The sequence below is a fragment of the Ambystoma mexicanum genome, chromosome 11, assembly GCF_040938575.1.
Source record: "Ambystoma mexicanum isolate Mex_15411 chromosome 11, UKY_AmexF1_1, whole genome shotgun sequence".
Classification (NCBI taxonomy): domain Eukaryota; kingdom Metazoa; phylum Chordata; class Amphibia; order Caudata; family Ambystomatidae; genus Ambystoma; species Ambystoma mexicanum.
This window is the reverse complement of record NC_090934.1, coordinates 604,435,277-604,455,666: the sequence shown is the minus strand read 5'-3', so window position 1 is coordinate 604,455,666 and position 20,390 is coordinate 604,435,277. Positions and strand designations below refer to the sequence as shown.

Below are 20,390 nucleotides of genomic sequence, written 5' to 3'. Positions count from 1 at the left end.
GCTTTTCACCCTTGGATCCCCCTCTTCTGGGTTTAGATCCACAAACAATTCCTTTCAATATCATGAGCTTCGGTGGTTGACTTTCTTACTTCCAAGGGCCTGATAGATTCAAATATTATAAAGTTCCTTTCAGACTACACTTGAGGTGAGGATTCTTCACACCTGCACCCCGCTCTTCCGGGTGCAGACCCCTCTCGATTATCACAAACAAAATGAATGGGGATGCCCAATATCACGATTGGTCCTACGGGCAGTAAACTGTGAAACAATATAAATGGGCCAATCGGGGAGAGGGGTGTCCTCTTTAATGAATATATGGTCTCTATAACAAATATTGACCAATAATCCAATTAATTGAACCAAATAAAAATCAGATTTATTGTGTCATACACATTTTATACACACATAAAAAGCATATAAAAAACAGTATACATTATACAAAGAAACTTTTTGATTTTTGTAGTTTTAAATATCCATATTGTGTGTTCAAAAAGGAAAATCAATATATTCCGAATACACAATTTCAAAGACCAGGCTCACTTATCACAATGCACTACCATTCATTCTCTCTCATTCTGCATTCCATTCGTACTCTCTCTTCTCAGTCTAACCCTTTGTGGTTAGATATGACCACTACGTTGTTATAGTTCTACTGGGTTCAGATCTCTTGCTCAGTAAACCCATCTGTGTAGGGATAACTCTCACAGATTCCAAGTGTCTACACGTGTTTCGGTTGTTCTAAAAACCACTCATAGGGTCTTCTCAGTGTAGCAACCTTCTTCAGGACAAATGGACAGCACGAGTTCTGTATGCTGTCTGTTCTGGTAGGGTAAGCCCAGGTCTCTATAAAAACAATTTAAAAAAAAAGTATCTCAGTTTTGTATCACCCCTCTCATTATTTCATACTATAATTAATATCCGCACTGACTCTTTACTAGTCTTAATCTGTCTCGCCTGCCCTTATTGCTCAGCGCAGATGATTCAGATGTTGGCGTCAAATTCCACACGCATCCATTACTGCGCCACAAGAAATATTGTTTGAGACCAGTTTAGTTTGATTTTTTTTATATAAAGCATTGTTTCGTATGCTTTTTTATTTTTGGTTGTAGCCCATGTTGATGACACGTGTTTAGGCACTCATTTGCCTATGATGTACATCCTGCAAAGTCAAAGTACCGGCATCAAGCGTCGTGTCCTACTAGAGATGCCGGTACTTTGACTTTGCAGGACGTACATCGTCCATGAGTCTGACGGGACTCCTTATGCTCTACACACGTTATTAGTGAGATCATGAACACCAAAGATTGAAAGTTATTGCCCAGATTTGAGAAAGGCAAATGAGTGCCGAAAAACACGTGTCATCAACATGGGCTACAACCAAAAATAAAAAAGCATACGAAACAATGCTTTATATAAAAAAATCAAACTAAACTGGTCTCGAACAATATTTCTTGTGGCGCAGTAATGGATGCGTGTGGAATTTTCTAGTTTCACTATATATAGCTGAAAATGCAGCAGGCCACAGTGGTGTTGTTGGTAAAACTTTTACAAAGAAAAAATAAACCAAGCCCAGTGGTCGAGGTGTACGAAAAGAAGTAGTGGAACTATACTATGTTCCCTACTGGTCTGACCCCGCTCTCCACAGACTACATCGCCATGCCCCCTCCCACACACAATACAAACCCCCAAACGCATGCACCTGCTGTTTAATGGAACATTAAGTGCAGTGCACTGAAATAGCAAGTCTCAACTTCTTCCTATACTTTTATTTGAAAACGAAACAATTCTGGAACGGTTTCTTTTTAAAATAAAAGTATAGGAACAGTCAAACTTAATTTTAAAACGTAGAGTACCACCGCTCTCAACCGCTGCCACCCACTTCGACCATTGACCAATCCTGACTCAACACCCTGGGATATCAGCCTGCCAGGCTCTTTCCGTCTCCAAGTGGCCCAGGCTGCACACTGCGCAGCAGTGTCAAGATGAGTCAATGACCTGCCCTCGCTTCCTGACTGCCATGCAGTGGCTCCTGCCCTCAATCTTCCTCGTCACAGTCTGGCAGAATTCCGCCCAGGCACCAGAAAAGCAAGAGTTAAGGCATGGCACTGCAGTAACAGCCCCGCGCAGCACACATTCAATTTCTATTGGCTGAAAAAACAGTCAATGGTCATTGAATGTGTGCATGAGTCACAGCATACATTGGCTCCTTACTGGCCTTGGCCAGCTGTCATTCACAGAGAGGACAAAATGTTGCGCTGGTTGTGCTTCTTTTCAACTGAGTCAGCGGTCAGGATATCTGTCACCCATAGGTGTTTAAATAAAAGGCTTTATGCTATTTATGTCCAGTATAAGGGATTTCGTAATTAAAATAAATAAAGTCTTCCTAGCACGTTACGCGCCCTGTGAGGTCCTATCATTGCATGTTACACAACAACACAAGCATCCACGTAAAACTGATTATATGACATAACACTGTAAATGCTGCAGCATTTTTGTGTTGGGTAAAATGTAATTTTAATATACATCTTTTACCTAGCACAAAAATAATAGGTCCGGTGCCCCTCAACCCAGACATAGGAGCCGTCACTGAATCTGAGCATTTAAAACAAGGAAAGGTTTACTTGAAAAAATTAACTGCAGTTTGGTGAACCAGTCAGTTTATATTATGCATGTTGCTTGCTATTCTTCTCAGCTAAAGTATGCAAAAATTTGCATTTCTGTAAAACATTGTTAAATTACCTCATCTTTTGAAGATCCTCCATCGCCAGGGCTAAGTTTGTCTCTGCTGCCTGCGCTCTGTCTTTTGCAAGCTTTAACTGCCCAAGAAGAGTTTTGTCTGCGCCTGATTCACTGGACTGTAAGACATCAGTATCCTCATCAAGACAGTCTAAATCTGATGCGAGAAAGAGAAGGTAAAAGTAAGTGGCAGATCTAAAATGACTGTCTTGACATTAGTAAGCTGTGACAACTTGTTGTCAATATTTGGATCCATACAATTGTGTAAAAAAAAAAAAAAACATTTGTCATTAGAATCAGGCTTCTGTGTCGTTCAAAAATAAAGCATATGCAAACATTGGTAGTACCTGTAATTATAAACCTATTCGCCTGATGAAGGCAGACCACGGATACCACAAAGTTTTATTTTTGTAATTTCTTTTAGGTCAGTCTGTATAATTCCTTAAAATATACCATACACTTGCATGAAAAAATAACCAGATGCATTTTGTTAAATGTAATTAAACAAAGTATACAACTTTCATTCAGTGTCACAGAATCAATCTGCATTGCCCCTAATATGAACAGCATATGAAGCACAAGCAATGAATAAAGCAATTAATGTATCATTCAATTACTTAGAAACCTAGATAATTCTGCACCATCAATCTTCACATTATATGAAATGAGCAGATGCTAGAATTGACCATGTCAAAAGGACTATCCGATTCCTCTTATTTAATCAAATCCAGCTCTAAAGCTGCAGTCGTCCGATATAAACAAGCCATCTTGTAGCAAAATAGTCAGACTATAATTCCAGGATTGAAAATGCTACATCTAGCTCGAGGCAATTTATCTTCAAAGAATTAGAGGTAAAAAGGTTGCCCAAGTCAAAGATAGACAAAAGTGATTCTTGGTGTCAAACCATACTAAATGCGCTGATAGGTAAAACTGTAAGCCATCAACAGTCCATTAAAAAGAGACAACTTGCTTCCACAACCGCTTCTGTTAAATCTGGTTCAACCTTTTCTAGTAATGACTCACCTAGTTTCTCCTTCAGGCAGGTTTCTGAAGCAGAGGTCTTTGATATTGTCAAACACATGAAGCTAAATTCGTGTAAGGGCGATGTTTGCCCCGGAAATATCATCAAGAAATCCTTAGACACTCTAATTCTGCTAATAACAAAAATTAACTCCTCTTTACAGCCTCTTGTGTACCTACAGTTTTGAAAGAGGCTTGGATTACACCACTGTTAAAAAAAGATTCCTTGGATCCTGCTGTTGCAAGTAATTATCGGCCAACTACGAATGTTCAATTTCTGTTAAAAACGTTGGATCGAATAGCCTATATTCAACTTCAGGAATTTCTCAAAGCTAACAACGTACTTGGTTGGTGTGAATATGGCTTTCATGCCAAGCATGGCAAAGAGATGGCACTTTTAGACCTCAAAGATAATATTTCTGAAATTGAGCATGGACATACTGCTCTTCTTATGTTATTGGACCTCTTGTCGGACTTTGACTTGGTGGATCATGTCATTATGGTCAGTAGGCTTGCCAAGGTGGCTAATCTGTCTAGCAATGCATTGGCGTGGATTGGGTCTTTCCTCAGTAATCCCATTGCCAGGGTCTTTGTGGATGACTAAGGCCACTGCAGTCCCGCTGTCCTATAGCGTGCCACAGGGCTCGTGCCTCTTTCCGACATTATATATCTACACTCGTCCCCTGTTTGATCTCTGGGGTGAGCCGAGAGTCGGTTATACCAACTAAGCTGACGATACCCAGGCCGCCCTCAAACTCATGGGTGACTATGTTAGGGATTCTGGGGCTATCAATCAGATCTACAGCCCTGGGTAGCTGCTAATTTGCTTGCCCTTACTGATAAGACAGAGTCCTTAATTTTGGGGTCAGGTCCCCGAATGAAAAAACTCCAGCATTGATACAGTTTGTAGTTGCCGAATGTCATTCTAGTGGCCCCCTATGTTAAGACGCAAGGTGTGAATTTGAACTCACATCTAGCCATGCAGAAGAACGTCCTCCACCTGAGGTCCACTTGTGCGTATGTACTTACATTACTGTGACAAATCGGACCATATTTGTCTGACAAAAATAGATCTTTACTTACCTGTGGCCTTAGTAAATTCCAAATAGGATTATTGCAATAGTTTGCTAGCAGGCACTTCTGCTGCAAACTTGCAAAAGCTACAGACCATACAGAACTGGGCAGTAAGGGCCATTCGGGATATTTGTAGGAGAGATCACGCCACTTCTGCTAGAATGGCACTTCACTGATACCAGTTAAACAGCAAATTGTTCATATGATTCTTACCCTGAGCCACAAATGTAGGTTAGGAAATGCACCTCAGAATCTTTGTGCTCGACTGAAGGCTACCCGCCAGCAGAAGAGTACTCTGTTGTAATGGAGATAACAAACTCTCAACCATGCATCAATCGTCAGAAGTACAGTGGTACGATGTTTGATACATGGGCTCCTTGTGTCTGGATGGGCTGCCAGCTTAACTAAGGGCTATTACCAGGCAGCTTCATATAAAAAGACCACTCCATCGCCTCTCCTCTCTCTGATCTTGCCACCTTCTTCTCCAACAAAGTCCTTAATCTCCACCAAACTATCCTCTCTTCCCCTTCTTATTCTCCTCCTCTATCTCCCCCCTCCCATTTCCATGTCCTCATTCACCCCATCTCTCAATCTGAAGTTGCCCTCCTCCTTTCTAAAACTCATCTCACTGCTTCTCCCTCTGACCACATTCCTACCTCCCTCATTCCTAAAATGTACCCCCTCCTCATACCTTATCTCACCTCCTTTTTCAACACCTGTTTGCTACATCCTCCTTCCCCAATCCTTTCAAGCATGCTACAATCATACCCATTCTCAAAAAACCTTCAGCTAATCCCCATCTTGCATCCAACTATCGCCCCATCTCTCTTCTACCCTTCCTTTCTAAACTTCTTGAGCGCATTGTCTATTATCAACTCTCTACCTTCGTCTCCAACCATTCTCTCCTCCCCTCCACCCAATCCAGCTTCCGCCCTCAGCACTCCACGGAAACCGCTCTCATCTATGTCCTCAACTCTCTCCTTTCTGTCCGCTACTCCAAGCATTCCTCTATCCTTATCCTCCTTGACCTCTCTGCTGCCTTTGTACTGTCGACCACCCTCTACTCCTTAGCTCTCTCTCTTCTTTTGGCCTTAAATACTCTGTACTTAATTGGTTCTCCTCCTATCTTTCTAACCGCTCCTTTTCAGTCTCCTGGGGTGGCCGCACCTCCCCTAACTTTCCTCTCAACCATGGTGTTCCCCAAGGTTTTGTCCTTGGCCCCTTTCTCTTCTCTCTCTACACTTCCTTCTTAGCTCCCATTATCTCCTCCTTTGGTGTCTCACACCATTTCTATGCTGACGATACCCAGCTCTTCCTCTCTTTCTCCTCCTTCGCTCCTGACATCCACCATAAGCTTTCCTCTTGCCTCTCTGCTATTAAATCTTGGATGTCCTCTCACTTTCTTACTCTTAATGCTGACAAAACCGAAATCCTGTTCTTACCTGCCAAAACTCTTCCTCCCTTTTCCCTCCCCTCCCCTTTTATTTTCTTCCCCCCCTACCCACTCCCCTTCTCTCCCCACGCCCACAACCTAGGTCTCCACATTGACCCCCACCTCTCCCTCTCTCACCACATTTCTCTCTCTGCCAGATCTTGCCGCTTCCACCTCCATAAAATCCGTAAAATGTGCCCCTTCCTAACCTTTCACACTACTAAACTCTTAGTTACCTCCCTTATCTTTTCCAGACTCTTCTACTGCTCCACTCTTTTCTTTCGACTCCCCTACTGTCACCTCTCCCCCCTCAAATCCATCTACCACTCTGCCACCTGCTCCCTCTGCCTTCTGTCGCCTCACGACTCCATCTCCTCTTCTCTCAACTCACTAGGTTGGCTCTCATTTCATTCACAGCTTAAATTTAATTTCATCTGTCTAGTCCTCAAATCCCTCTATGGCCTTGCCCCTCCCTACCTATCCTCCCTTCTCACTGTGTATACTCCTTCTTGTTCACTCTGTTCTGCGGATCTCTTTCTTCTCTCTCCTCCTCCTCCTCCTCCTCCTCCTCCACCCTGTGCCCCTTCGCGCCTCCGCTATTTCAAACTTCTCGCTCCTTTCCATTGGAACTGCATACCCCTTCCTGTCCGCTCTATTACGTCCTTCCCCTCATTCCGCACTTCTCTAAAATCTTATCTCTTCCACTCACTCCCTAGCATCCTTTTTCCTCTCTCACTACTGACGTATTCCTCCTACCCCCTCCCTCACTTAGCCACTCTCCATCAGCTCCTTTCCTTATCAATAATGTAAATTGTTCCTTGTACTGTTCTCTGGTTCAAATTCATTTGTCATGTATTGCTTGTTGTATTATGCTTGTTCCTCTTGTAAAGGGCTTTAGATTAAAACTGTATATAAATAAAAATAAATACAAATAACAAAAAAAATGCACCTGTTTAACCAGAGGCATTGATTGTTGGCGTCTATTCTGATCTCTGTTTTTTTGGCTTTGAATCTCTTGGTTTTGTAAGGAAGGCATGGTATCAAACAGTGAAGACAAACACAAGTGATCACAGTTCAAGGGTGTTTATTGAACGTGAATGGGTTGATTGAATGCCTATCTAACCAAGCTATGACCATTAAATAATAATAAAGCAGTCCTAGTGGAGTTTCTGTCAAAATAAAAGGGCCTATACTAATAAACCTATTGCCAATCCTTACTTCTAAACACAAATGGCGGGGGAAAACAATGTATGCAAACAAAACGTGTTCAAGAAACAATGTGTCAGGATAGTTGAGCAGTTGGCTTCCCTTCCCCACGTTTTCTGCACGGGACAAGGTGACACACAAGGAGCCCAGCATCGGATGTAGTTCAAAACAAAGGTATCTGGGCCCTCTGCGCCAAAGTCTCTTTGCCAATAAAAGTCTCTTATTGCAGAGTTCCTGGCATAACAAACAAGTACCAATGTTCCTATCTCATCAGGATTTTCACATTCGCAAGCTCTCTGGTTTATTGTTAACGATGGGTATCCTTCAGTCGGCTCGGACACCCTTAAACACAAGTTCACAGTTGGTCTCCCTCGATCGGGCTCAGACCAAGGGTCTCCCTCAATTGGGCTAGGACCTTAAAATCTCACTTTCTTTGCTTTCTTTTTGTTATAAAATTCTAAGACTTTCGACTGCGCAATGGATGTTTCGTAAAACATTGCAGGAACACTTATATTCACCCCACCCCTAAGGATCAATTTATTGCTTTTGTTTCTGCCCCTTCTTGACTGGGTACATCACACAGAGACCTTCGATTGAGCACACCCGTGGTGCCAGACAAACCTGTTACTTTGTCTCGTACCTTCTCGGATTCATACTAAAATTCAAACATTCATCAGCAATTGAGCTTTACTTGGGTCTCTCATCACACGCTTTAATATTCTTCGCTTTTGCGCTCAATGCTGCCACTTGCAACCTTGACTTCAACACAGACCAGTCTTGCATCGGTCTCCCCAAATCACCGGCTGTGTTGATTTCTCTGGCACTGCTTTGATCCTGGAGCCATGGATGGTATCACGGCAGCTGCTGCTCCTCCCAATCTCGGTAAGTCATGCAGGAGGGCCGTGGTTATCTCTAACACACAATGCAGAATTCTTCAACCTGGTTTCCTGGTTTTATGCCTTTTAATCTGAAGGTTTCTGGAAAGTAACTGTTTCTCGTCAGAAAGGTCAACTGTATCTCCCTCCGTGCTCTCCCTTCTCAGTTTGCCGCCTTTCTCTCCTTGTTCAGCTGTAGCCTGGAAAACGCTGTTCGTTTGTGTGCTCCACCTTTTAATCCGTGTGGGGAAGCTTAATGGAAAACTGTCTGGGTGAAAGTGTTTGTGTAGGGAAGTGGGGGTTTACAGTTCCAAGGTATCCTACCTGATAGGATGGAGTAAAGGTGTTATGGGGGGATACCGCGTCTCGTCATCAGGTGTCACACTCCCCGAAAACCCCTCATTCAACTTCTAATTGGAAGAAAGATATCCGTAGCCTGTATGGCACAATTATGAGTTATTCATATTAGTTTGTTCAAAGGTGTGGCTTTTTTGGTCTCTTCTCTCCATCCTCCATATGAGATGGTCATAATAAGATTCCTTGCAAGAAGCGGGGGTGCCGACCTGCTGAAGGAGTTTTCCCTGCAATTTTCTTTCCCTTACCTAGCCATACTAGGTTGAGTGGTTCGGCCATATCATGGTTTGGACCTCTTTGTACTCAGTACAGCTTCCTGAGTTAGTCTGCTGCATTTCCTCATGCACTGGATTGAGCCATCCATGTTGGAACAGTTTTCTGGGCTGGTCACTGCTGTTTGCTACCAGGGTCTACTGCTGTCTGTAAAGGCGGGGGAGGAGAGGGGCTGGCTCAATAACCCCACCAAGAATGTCAGGTATCCCTGTCATTATCCTTGTGCTGAGATAGAGCTGCCACACTTTGCTGTCCACGAAGTCAATACGATCCATCATCTTCCTCGCTCCTTTGCTCTTGGCTTGAAGGCTGCTGTTGTGAAAAGTTGTTTGGTCTTTTCCTTGGTTGTGGGGGTTGTCGTTGACTTGGGGTTCAAGCCATTGGTCACTGGATCCCATAAACTGCAGTTAAGAATAAAGCCTGTAGACCTAGATTGTTTTGCTGTGCTGGAGCAGTTTTCTCTGTAACTTCAACTCTGAGCACTTATCTTTCGGTCCTATGCTGGGTGAATAATCCTGATACTTATCTTCAGGGGTCCCTCTGGTCCAGGGTTGAGGTTCTTTGAAGGAGAGTCCACTGCGTGTACCATTGACATACGTTGGAGATGGTCCTGCTTTGAACTCATCTGGGGGCTTCCGGTTCTGCAACCAACCTCTGCATCTTGTGATTGGTGTCCCCTCTGGTCCGCCCTAGGATTGTGGTCCTGCTTTGAACTCCTCTCTGGGGCTTCCGGTTCTGCAACCAACCTCTGCATCCCTTGATTAGTGTCCCCTCTGGTCCGCCCTATGATTGTTTGTCACAGGATTGTGGGGATAAAACACTCCTCCCTACAAGTCGATGGCAGATTGACTTATTCCATCGATTTCCGGAAATCTCCAAAACTGATGGGCATTTTTAATTTACCCACAATATTTTAAGTGCGCTCTACACCAATACCTGGAATTTTAAGAATTATCAATCATTTTGAATATGTTTTTAAAGTCACGCTCTACCCTTCTCTCATTGTCCTTCTCCTATGGTAACCACCTGTTAGATATACTAGGTCAGCCAGTCTATTGCGCTTAGAAGACTTGAGGGGAGTGTGTTGAATCTTGTGGAATCCTCAGAGTCCCTGCCTAATGTCTCCTCCCAGGTGGCCAGGGGAAGGCAGTCTCTACCTGATACTAAACCTGGGGTTGGTAGTAGCTGGGTGGATCACATGGGAGGAGAAGGCCCCCAGGGGACCGGGAGGGTTCCGACGGGAGAGACGCAGTACTCATCTTCTTCAGAGGCTGAGATATCCATGATGCCTGAATACTTAATGGCTTGGTTTCAGGGTAAGGCTCCCCTTTCCAAAGTTACCCAAAATGTTAGCATGGGGCGTGGCTACCGGCCATGTGAGGTGGACATGCGCTCCATGGCCTCCGAGGATCCATCAAATGATATGCCACAAACGTAAGCTTAAAATGGACTAAACAACCAGAAAATAAGGGAACAGAAGCTTGCAACGTCAGAAAAGCTCTGTGCTGTGTGCGACAGCCCGGGCTGCCATAATTCAGGAATGAAACACTGTGCTGAAGAAGAGTCACAGCGAAGGTCCGTAAATGGCGTTGGTGACTTAAGAGCAGCAGTGACACTGGAGAAGGAGCAGATCGCTCATGAAAGGGGGAAGCTGCTGTGCCGACAGAGAGAGCATCGCTGCGCCCTGACTTTCCAGTATGCTTGAAAACAAACGTTGTGGTGGAGGAGGCGACGGTATGGTCGTTGACGGAGGCTGGAGGAGCCAGAATGTTGCGCAACACAAAGGACAAAGGAGATTGGCTGCCAAAGGCGCAGAGTCCCGTGTTGTTGCATTAGCATGACCAGAAGAGCAGGCGGTCGAGAGAGTGAGCCCGGGGATCTTTGCTGCCGGTAAATTAGAGGGAGGGACCAGCTGTGGCACAGTGTGCGCTGGGGTGCTGCTGCATCAGGGGACCCCTGCCGGTGAGCCGCCACGAGAGACGCAGATGGTGGAACGGGAGCACAGAGGTCGGCGGAGATCCCTGCTGAGACCGGACTAACGGTAAGGAGTTGGGAGGGGCCGGGTGCCTGAATGGACCACATCTCAATTACCTGGCTGTGAAGCGGGCCCTACCCCACCACTCTCAGAATCCGGGCACAAGTTGCGCCAGAGATAAGAAGCACAACAATAAGGATGACACTGCTTAAAGACCAAACAAACCCCCCACGCCCCAGTAAAGAGTCGGACCTCAGCCAAGGAACATCAACTGGGAGGACAAAAGAATGGGACAGCCCATACTGCGCCAAACCAGCGTTAGAGGCTGCTAGCGGCGACTTGGTGCTACATGAGCACTGAATGCAGTGCCAGAAGGAACAACACCGACCAGAGCGTCAGACTTTCACCTTCCCCAAGCAGTGCCAGCCGCTGTGGTCGAGCAAATCGCCCACACTCTGAGTTTTGCCTCAAAGTAGGAGAGCCATGACGGGGAAAGTGCGCAGCTGGGCAGCAGGATGCCCCGAGGTGTCACAGCCAGATCAGAGAGACAACGCTGTGGTAGCTAGAGATTGGAGTAACGTCATAACGAGGGCAAAGCTAACGCGACCCGGCTATCACATTGCCACACATGCGCAAGAAGAGAACAGTGTGACAACGCAATGCTGTCTCTGTGAAAGGACAAGGAGAGGCCATAATATACTTACCCGAGCGGCAATGCTGGCGCTCACACACTATACATAGCTGGTCAAGGAGAAGACGCACCAGTGACCACGTGTGCACACCTGGACCCTAAAGGCCAAGTAAGAGGAGTGGTAGGCAAGGTTACAGCGGGGCTGTCTGGTCGACAGGTCCAGCCCCCACCCCTACCAGCCTTGGCATTGGTATCGAATACTCAATCCATGAGGTCCAGGTATTGGGCTGCACCCATAGTCACTAGATCCATTACAGCACAAACGACCAACGATTTTACTGCTTGCAGCGTACTTCAAAGGCACTTGTGAGCAGAGGACGAGCAGTGGTTGGTGCAGGATCCTCCGTCATTGCACACTACAAAACACATGTGAACAGTCCTCTGGTGAGCATACACTGGGAAAGAGCCTCACCAACTAAGATACAGCACCGCTGAGGCTGGCAGGAGGTGGGGGCCATGCAGAAACATTAGTTGCTACCCCGCAGGGCACCAGAAGACCAAATACCGAAGACCCTAGGTGCAGAAAATCTCCCCTTGGAACAATTGTGTACTGTGAGTCTCACAGTCCCAACAAAGCAAGATGACGACCAAGGGCGGCAAGGCCAAGAATAAGCAAACCACATTAGAATCCTTCATTGGCACATTAGGCCAAGCACTCTGACAGGAGAAAAACAGTGGGGACAAAGTGAAAGAACAATCATCGCACCTGGGAACATGGTGGATCCGGACAACCAACAGATCCTGGAGGCCATTGCAGCGCTTCAAGCAACGCTGGAGAGCAAGATAGACGGCGTTGCCATCGATGTAACACTGCTACGTCAAGATGTCCAAGCCATAGCGGAACGTACAAGAAAGCTGGAAGAACAAGTTAAAGAAAATACAGTAGTCAGAGTGTAGGTGACAAAGGACATAGATGTCCATATGCAAAAAGTGAAATTATTGGAAGATGGAGCGGAAGAAGTGAAAGGTGGAGCACGCAGAAAAAATATAGGAATGGTGGGCCTACCGGAGGGAATTGAAGGATCGGACCGCACTAGCAATGTGGAAAACATATTGATACAGGAAATCGGAGCGGAAGAACTCACGCAAGGGTTTACAATAGAAAGGGCACATCGTTCCATCCATCAGAAGGCCGCCGCCAGGTGCTCCACCCAGACCAATGATGGCCAAGGTGCTGAATTATAAATACCAAGAAATAAATCCCGGCCTTCTCTCGGTCAGGCGGAATGATAAAAACGGAATCCGCGAAGATCGCAGTGTACCCAGACTACACCTTCCAGGTCCAAAAGCTGCAAGCACAATTCATCAACACAAAAGCCAGGCTTAGGAAGCTGGACTAAAGTATATGCTAATATAACCAGTGAAATGAAAGGTGATCTATAACTGGAAAGCCCTATTCTTCGAGTCACCGGCAGAAACGCAGGAATGGATGGACAGTGCACAGATACCGGAAGCAACGGAACAGAGTCAGCGAGCTTGACAAATGTGAGCAGACACTGCGTGGGCTGAAGCAGTAGAAATGAAACTGAATAGATGGGAAAATAGAGTAGCGATATGCCCGGGCCACGCAAGGGAACAATTTTAATAACATGGTACCAACAAGATGCGATAGAGAAATAGCAGGAGCGTTATGGAGAGCCACAGACACCCGGTAGAGGGAACGCTAACGCAGACCCGCTAACCCCTCGAGAAGTAGGTTTCGGGCTACCATGCCTAGCATTGCTGGACAAGTTAGGTGCGAGTTTGGTTTGCAGTTTGGAGGGAGGGGTTGTGTGCTAGCGGGAGCAGAGGGAGGGGTAAGGGAGAGGGCCCGGGCATACTATGGGATACACTATGTATACTGATTACTAAAGACTATACTAGATTCATTGCCGCCATGATACCTTGGGTCTCCAGATAGGAAGGCTGAAACTGTTAAAATTATGACATGGAATGTCAGAGGATTAAACAGTTATGTTAAACGCCGGAGAATAAGTATGTACATTAGGAGGAATAGAGTTGGGATTGCACTATTTCAAGAGACACACCTAGATGCACAGAAACAAAAGAACCTGGAAAGAGCATGGGGCGGTGCTCTTATGGGCTCCACACATATTCAACTTATGCAAGAGGTGTCCTGATTTGGATAGACCCGACCATCCCATTCAAAGTCCTTACTACTAAAACCGATAATGAGGGTAGGATGGTCCTGATACACAATATGTTAGAGAACCGGGAAATATGCATTGTAAACACATTTACACTTAATCACAACACCACGGTTTTCTTCCTGTCGCTAAACGCAAGACTAGGCCCTTATAGAGATGGGTTAATGATATGGGGCAGGGACTTTAATTGTACCTTAGACCCCACCCAGGATAGATCCGATTCTAAACATAAAAAGGCCGTCCCCCCACAGCTAAACTGTTAGCCTCATTACTGCAGCATTTCCAGCTTAAGGACTTGTGGAGAGAACAACATGTGGATAGTAGACAATACTCTCAAAGAGTTCACACAAGATTAGATTATTTGTTCGTGGGGGAGGAACACGTAATACATTTGTTACAGTTGTCTGAGTGCATATCGTCTCTCATTTACTCGATGCAGTATAGGGACAACACATGGATTCCCATATGGGGCTCTTCTCTTAGTGTTTCAATATGACGACGCTCAGGGGCAGGAATTAGGGAAAATGCACCCACCTGCTCCTCTACATTCTCCACTTCAATTTCCTTCATACTGTTGTTTCTTTGGGATCCATATCTTTGTCACTCCCCTCAGGTAACCTGCATTCTTTATATGTTCATCCACACTACAGGTCATGTGACAGCGTTCTCCTGGTTGAACAACAGAATATCCAACGTCCCACATATTTTTTAGGACCCTTGGGGTAGTAGAACTTTGTTCCTGGAGGTGCAAGGGTGCTTTTTAAAAATATTTTCACAGTGTGGTCTCCCAGGATCATTCATACATATGTGGTGGTCGTGTCCAGTGGTCGCAAAGTTCTGGTCCCAATGCATGATGGCGATAGCGGACATAACGAAGATCACGCTGCCCCTGGAGCCGGAATCAATCCTACTAGGAGCCCCGATCCCAGGCATATACCCAAGATCTGGCAGAACAGCAGCCCTCCTAACCCAGCTACTCTTAGCAGCCAAGATCACGGTAGCACGAACATGGAAATCTCCAGAGGGCCCCCCAATAATCCTGTGGTGGCTAAAACTATGGGACATTTTCATAGCGGAGAAAATCGCAGCTGCAAGTAGGGGTCGACTTCATCGTTTCATAAACACCTGGTCGCCGTTAATAGACTACGACGAGAGCTATCCGTCTCTAACATTCAAGCCACGTGCGGTGGCAAACGCCTTATCGGCGGAGGACACAGACATGGAACGGCGAGCAGACGACCAAGAATTGGGTGAGGACTGAGGGTTGGCGGGGGGAGGGCTAGCGGAAAGAAAAGGGACTGGTTGGGCTTAATAATTTGCAAAAACTTTGTTATGATATATGCTCTCTCGTGTATCGAACAAAAAATAAACGTTTTAAAAAAAAAAAAAAACATATTTTCACAGGTACTCTCCTCATTTTGCATTTGCACACCAGTCCCAGCATCTATATTTTATTTATTCATTTATATTGCACCGGTAGCTTGCAAGCCTCAGGGCGCAGAAACAAGGACACACAGATACAAACATAAAATGAGGTAGGGCACAGGACAAGACGAGCAGGACAAAAAGGCCTAAAGAGAGGGGGGCTTAGTTAAAGAGGTGAGTTTTCACTTGTTTGCGGAAGCGCATATAGTTTGCTTCCATTCTTAGGTGTGCGGGGAGATTGTTCCACAGACCGGAGACTAGGATAGGGAAAGATTTTCCTGCGCCAAATTTGCGCTTGGATGGGGCCACTGATATCCTGCCTTTGTCTGACGATCTGAGCGTTCTACTCGGTGCGCACAGATAGATTTTGGATTTTAAGTAGGCTGGAGCTTTCACGTGGATGCATCTATGCACCAGTGTCAGGGCCTTGAATTGAACTCTGTTTTCAATTTTAAGCCAGTGTAACTCTCTTCTAGAGTTGCTAATGTGTTCGGATCAGTTTTTTTTCTTAATGATCCTCACTGCATTATTCTGAATGACTTGGTAGCTATGGAGGCATTGCTTGTTGGACCCCAGGATTAATGCGTTACCATAGTCCAGGCGTGATAGGATGGTGGCCCTTGCCACGGTAGCGCAGTTCTCTTCTGACAGATGAGGCCTGATGGCTTTTAGTAGTCTGAGGTAGTAAGCACATGTTTTTTTTTATATACAGAGCTTGAGCATCAATCCCTAGTGGAGCTTCCAGCATAATTCCTATGGTTTTGACTTTGCTCGAGGCTTTTATTTGTGTGTCTTTTCTGAAATGAGCTGTATGCTGGCGATAGTTTAGCTCTGGCTTGGTGAGAGCCAAATACCACTAGCTCCGTTTTAGTGCTATTGAGGCACATCCAATTGGTGTCCATCCATTGTTCGACAGTGTTGTAGACCATGGTTAAGTGTTTGTTGTCTTTCTTGTGGTCCCCACTTAGTTCGATCACCAGCTGAGTATCGTCAGCATAGTTGGTCAAAAAGATATTAATGTGATTGAGTACTAGGCATGGGTATCTCAAATATAGGTTAAAAAGTAAAGGCGACATGCCTAGCCCCTGGGTAACACCACATAGGATTTCCTTTTCTAGAGAGAATTTGTCTCCCCAGTGTACCCTGGAGACACTGTTTTTTAAGGACATTATCCAGCCGATCGCTTCTGTGGAGCAGTTAGCTGTTCTCTCTAGCACTGTTTTAAGTAGGTTATAATCGAACAGGTCGAATGCTGCACTCAAGTCGAGTAGAATAAGAAGGCCTGCCCTCCCTTTGTCCATAATGCTAAGCATTTTAGTTTGTAGGTTGAGCATGGCGATCTCTGTGCTGTGGGCTGGTCGGAATCCCGATTGTTGGGAGTGAAGGGATTCTGATGGTTCTACATGGGCCTGTAGTTGTGTGGTGGATATTTTTTTTTTTTTTTTAATAACACACTTTATTGGTTTTTAAACATACACCCGCTGGATTGTCTAGGGCCAGCGTCTACACAACAACAGTAATACCCATAACAGCGTTAAAGGTAACGTTGGATGGAGAACAAACACTCATATGGAACACATACTGGATGTTTTCATGTAGTCTCTGATACACAGTATAATGTGGTTTGGTAGGCTAGCAGATCTTCGGAGGGCATTGTCCTCACCCTTTAGTCTATGATGTTATGATGTCAACGGCACAATGGTTCATATCATGTCTTCCCAGCGCTGCCATATCTTGTCTGCTTTTTCAGGGCAGCCTCTGGCTCTGTATACCCTCCTTTCTATCGCGATGCAGATTTTTACATCAGTTATCCACTGCTCCATTTGCGGGGGTTCCGCTGCTCCCCATAGGCGTGCTATGTTTCTTTTGCATATTGCTGTTGTAGTCATGAGACAGAGTTTCTCATATTTTGACAAATCTATCTCGCTGTCCACACCTAGTATCAAGAGTTTGGGATCTCTGGGTATCGACTGGTTCAGAACCCTCGACAGTACATCGCAGCATTGCTGCCAGTATTGACAGATCACTGGGCATTTGGGTTCAGCTATTTTGCCCCATTGGTACAGGGCTACTCTCGGATAATAGATCCTGTGTAGTATCTTCAGTTGTACTAGGCGTAATCTTGCTGATATGGTGACTTCCCTGGGGTACATTAGGATTTGGACCCAATCTTCAGACATAATTTCTCCCACTTCAGCCTCCCACTTCAACTTCAGTCGCTCCAATTCTGGTGTGGCAAAAGAGGTGATGACACTATACATAACAGTAGTGACTTTGGCTGGAATATGGTCTACCACTATGTTCCGTTCCAGTGGGGTAGAGTCTGCCATGTCAGAGAGGGCGGGGAGGTGTTGCTGCAGAGCATGCCGAAGCTGTGTATGGTGGTATCTCTCTGTTTCCGGAAGGTCGAAGGTCAAGGCTAATTCATCAAAAGGTTTCATGACTCCCTCCTCCATAATGTCCTGCACTTTTTCTATATCGTGTCTCTTCCACGCCGGCCATTTCGGCAGTTTAGTCACTTCAGGGAGGTTCCTATTATTCCATAGTGGCTGTAGTGGAGTGATTTTATCCCCCAGCCTATAAAGGTATGCGACTCTGCCCAGATGCGTTGTATGTGTGAGGTCATGTCGCGGCGAGCTGCTCTACGTGTTGCCGCGTACAGATCCTTGGGGGGGACGCTCTCACATGTGGTAGTGTTGGGTTGGCGTGTAAAGCATCATTTATTACCGCCATCTGGCTGGCCTGGCCCAATAGTATGTCTGCAGTCTTGGTAGGCCGATACCTCCTTCCCAAATTGACCTTTGTAATGTTTGAAGGGCTATTCTTGGGTGTCCACCTCCCCACAGGAGTTGCCTAAGTGCACGATCTATCTCTTGGAACGTCTTGGTCGGTATGTGTAGTGGAGCATTCTGTAGTACGTACAAATACCGCGGAAGTGTTAGCATCTTGAACAGTGCAGCACGCCCTAGAAGGGTCAAGGGTAAGGATTTCCAATGTTGCACATCCCTTTTGAACATTTCCGTGATAGGCTGTAGGTTATTTAGTGTATAATCGTTGAGATTTCTTGTAATCCGGACACCCAGATATCGAAACTGTTCATGCGCGACTTTGTATGGGCAGGGCTCAGGGGTCTCGTTTCCTAGATGATTCAGTGCGAACAATGTAGATTTGGATCGGTTCACCGTCAGACCACTGAAGGTGCCGTATTCCTGCAGTAGCTGTGTTACCACTGGACATGCTGTTTTAGGTTGTTGGAAGTATATCAGTAGGTCGTCCGCATATAGTGAGACTCTGTCTTCCCATTCTGATCCTCCAGGGATGCCGTCCCAGGTTCGCGTATCTCGCAGCCATTGGGCTAGTGGCTCCATGGCCAGTTCGAAAAGGAGGGCCGACAGTGGACAGCCTTGTCGCGTCCCTTTCCCCAGTGCGAAGGATCGCAACGTCCAACCGTTTATCCTTACTGCAGCCATCGGCGCCTCATACAGCAGTTGGATCCAGGTCAGGAAACGTTCGCCGATCCCCATTTTACGCATAATTGCCCAGAGCGCCTCCCAGTGGACAGAGTCGAAGGCTTTCTCAAAGTCCACTGCGAGTACGCCCACAGGGGCATCCAGGGTCTGGGCGCGCTCAATGGCCAGGTGAAGTCTGCGTATGTTCATCCTCGTGGATCTGCCGGGCATAAAACCACATTGATCTGGGTGTATCAGGGATGTTATGACCTGTTGTAGATGTGTAGCTAGTAGTTTCGCCAGTATCTTCGTTTCGCTATTAATCAGAGATATTGGTCGATAGGAGCCGCAATCGTCTGGGGTTTGTCTGCTTTGGGCAACAATTATTGTCGCCTTCCTTAAATCTGCTGGTAGACTGCCTTCATCTCGGGCATGTACAAACAGCTTAAGTAAGTGTGGGGCCACTTCGGTTCCGCCTATCTTCTTCCAAGTTTCAATGGGGAAGCCATTCGGACCAGGTGTCTTTCCGGATTGGAGGTGCGCCATAGCTGCCACTATCTCGTCTTCTGTGATTTCCATTTCCAGCATGTCCGCTTGTTCCGCAGTGAGAGAGGGGGGGACGATCTTTTCCAACACAGAAATGTCAGTGGGGAACTCAGGTGCACTGTATAATTTCTCATAATATTTAGCAAATTCTTCTGCGATGTCTGCGTCTGTTGATCTTGTTTCAGCGTTTCGTGTTCTAATCGCTCTTACTTGGTTGTGTCCCTCACCCCTCCGCTCAAGCCACGCTAGCATCTTTCCAGCTTTGTCTGCTGTTTCGTAGATTCTGGCTCTCATCGCTCCGTGTGCCTCTCTAGCATTGTCCAACGCAATGTTTTGTAGCTTTTTCTGAGCTAGGATCAGGGCTCTATTCGTGTCGGTGGTGTCTTGGGTTAGGTGCGTTTCCTCCGCTAGTTTGAAGTTTGATTCTGCTTCCCTTATTGATTCAAGGTGTGCCTTCTTTTGTGCCGAGGTCCAGGAAATAATCTCCCCACGAATCACAGTTTTGTAAGCTTCCCACAGAGTGATGGGGGAGTCCACAGTTCCTTCGTTTAATTCGAAGTATGTTGTGCTAGCATTCTGTAGTCTTTCTACTAGCTCTGGGGATCCCAGGTGGTAATTGTTCAACCTCCATACTGGAGGTGGGATTGGTTTGCACGTTTCAATGGACATGAGCAAGGGGGAATGATCCGAGATGCCTCTTGGGAGGTATAAAGCCTGTGTCACTGTATGTATTATTGATGCTGGTATAAAAAAATATTCCAGGCGTGACAAAGATGCATGTACCCCAGAATGGTAGGAGTATTCCTTGCTTTCCGGGTGGAGATCCCGCCACACATCTCCGATTCCAAAAGCTTCGACATATTTGGCTAGGTTAGTTTGACGATTCGGGTCTCTACTGCGTAGATGTGTGCGATCTTGCACATTATCCATTACATCGTTAAAATCTCCCCCCAGGATTAGGATGTCTGCTGTGTCCATCGTGAGCAATGGTGTTATGTCTTCTATCAACGTGGCTTGCAGTATGGGTGGGGCATAGATCGCCAGTAGGGAGATCGTTTTGTTCCAGAGCGTGCCCGTGACATGCGTGTACCTGCCTCCAGTGTCTTGAGTTGTGTTCGTGATGGTGAAAGGAAGCCTTTTATGTATCAGGATTATTACCCCCCCTAGCTCCCATCGTGAATCCTGCT

The 20,390-nt window shown here is 45.9% G+C and overlaps 1 protein-coding gene across 2 annotated transcripts in view; it reads right to left on the bottom strand.

Moving 5' to 3' along the window:
- The window catches only part of PRMT3 (protein arginine methyltransferase 3), a 2,239,468-nt gene that overhangs the window by 1,723,301 nt on the left and 495,777 nt on the right, over positions 1-20,390 (bottom strand). For both annotated transcript variants that reach the window (XM_069623482.1, XM_069623481.1), the window contains exon 6: positions 2,740-2,893. In XM_069623482.1, coding sequence (XP_069479583.1) covers positions 2,740-2,893 — 154 coding nt within the window. The remainder of the gene's footprint in view (positions 1-2,739; positions 2,894-20,390) is intronic.